The following is a 1,976-nucleotide window of genomic DNA, read 5'->3' on the forward strand; positions in this document are numbered from 1 at the left end:
TGGGCGGGAAGATTAACTAATGAACATCAGTAAAATACAAAAGTAACTACGGGGACTGCAAGAAAATCCATCCGAGAATCCCGGGTGTCGAAGTTGGCCCTCAAACAAGTTTTTGAGGCATCATTTTCAGTGATTGAGGGAGGATGCGAGGCTACAACTCTCCCCTCGTCGTCACTCTCGACTAGGGTGCTGGCCAGTCCATCAGCTGTTGCATTCATTGTTTCTCCCGTAAGACTAGATTCTCCAGTGCCAAGATTTTCTAAAAAGGAAAAAAAAATATCATTCATGTATCATCTTTAACTTTTTATAAAATGTCCATAGGCTTTAATAATATACTAGTAAAAATATCTTTACTTTAGCTGGAAAAGAGAGCTAAAAAAGAAATCGAACATCTTTCCCCTCACCAATTGATTTCGTTTTTGCATTTGTAAAACGCCCCCTGACCCCCTTTCCCAAATTTGCAGGTTTGTCTTATGACCGGGACTGTTTTGGGGTGTTCTCCCCACACTGATTTTGGGGATTGTGCCCATGTCGAGACCCCCCAGGATACCCAAGTTGTTGAAGTCTTGGTGTGGCCCGGGAATGGCTTCCGTGGGGGTGAGTAGCATAACGAGCTTTCCGACTCATCAGGATCTGGGCGGGGTTTTGGAAATCACTGAGGTAACTTTGGCTGAACCCCTCCCTTGCGGGTCCTTGATACAGATGGTTGGGGCGGTCAAAACCCCCCCCCAGGGAAATTTTGGTATGGTGGATGGGAGTGCCATTCCCTGAGAGAGTTCACTGGTAATACGACCTGAATCCTCCCCCAGGGTGATGTGGCAGTGATGGATGCCATTGCTGCCTTTGGGGAATGATTTGGCCCCTTTCCCCCCGAAAGGGGGGGTGTTTGCACCACTCACCCGGTTTGAAAAGGGGTTTTGGAAGTAGGGGGATATGCGATATGAGGTATAAAAAACGAGGAAAACCCCTATGTGTTGTAAAATTTTTGCAGGCTGAGAGGTTTGGTATGCCCCTCCAGCCCGAGAACCCCGATCCCTCCATTGGGGTCACCAGAGTTGACCACTTTTACCAACACTGGTGAATGGTTGGGAAAAACCTAAAATATAAAAGTTTTCTTGGTGTAAGTTTTAAATATGCAGAAAATATTTCTCAAAGGGCTTTTGAAAAACCCGCCTTACACCACCGACCTTTTCTATGGAAAAATACTAAAATAGAGCTTTGCTTAAAAAAAATACTCCAAAAAAAAAGGACATTTCTGATTTATAAGCTTTTCCCCCTCACCCGAGCGATGAGAGATCTTTCCCTTTTGGGGCGATGCGAGCGTGCCCGCTGCTGAAGATCACCAATGGTGGAAAATCACCCTCCTGGAAACGCTGGTCTACCTGGAGTTTAGGAACATGACGTCTGGGTCAGAGGAGAGGGGGGGCGCCTGCTACTGTAGAGATGGCGCCAGCAAAGCCTGGGTTTTGCCCTGTATTTGACCCAGCGCCCTCATTGCCTCCAACCAGCTCTTGTTATGAGTCTTCATGTGTTTTTTGCAGTTTGTGTTTTTTTTGAACGTTTTCTGGCAGTAGGGCACATATATGGACGGTCCTAGGGGGAAAGAGGGATTAAAGACATTCTCCTTTATTGTCAACATGATCATACTAATATCTATATACTTTTTACTATATAAAAAAAAATGGTAGCTGTTGTTTTCATTTATTTATTTCATTCAAATTGTTTTCTTTCAAAGTTATTTACTTGTAATTCAAATTAGAAAACTATAATTATTCCCCCTAAACTAGTTTAATACACCCTTGATTTATTTACAAGCTTCATCAACCAAATCCTTGTTCTCTTTGTACACTGTTTAAGATCAGTCTTGGTTGAGAATTCAATAACAATTCTACTGCATAATGTTTTATTCTAATAAGCAAGTAACTGATCTAAACCACTTCCATCATTACTAAAAAAAAGATGGCAATGAGCTAGGC

General features: G+C 43.0%; 1 protein-coding gene across 1 annotated transcript in view; it reads right to left on the reverse strand.

Moving 5' to 3' along the window:
- LOC119589339 (zinc finger protein 236-like) overlaps positions 1 to 1,976 on the reverse strand; it is a gene marked incomplete in the record, with an annotated part of 34,598 nt that overhangs the window by 7,906 nt on the left and 24,716 nt on the right. The window contains 5 exon segments of the mRNA XM_037937958.1: positions 51 to 259; positions 445 to 633; positions 1,074 to 1,096; positions 1,282 to 1,404; positions 1,437 to 1,593. Coding sequence (XP_037793886.1) covers positions 51 to 259; positions 445 to 633; positions 1,074 to 1,096; positions 1,282 to 1,404; positions 1,437 to 1,593 — 701 coding nt within the window.

This window comes from Penaeus monodon, chromosome 25 (genome assembly GCF_015228065.2).
Source record: "Penaeus monodon isolate SGIC_2016 chromosome 25, NSTDA_Pmon_1, whole genome shotgun sequence".
NCBI lineage: Eukaryota > Metazoa > Arthropoda > Malacostraca > Decapoda > Penaeidae > Penaeus > Penaeus monodon.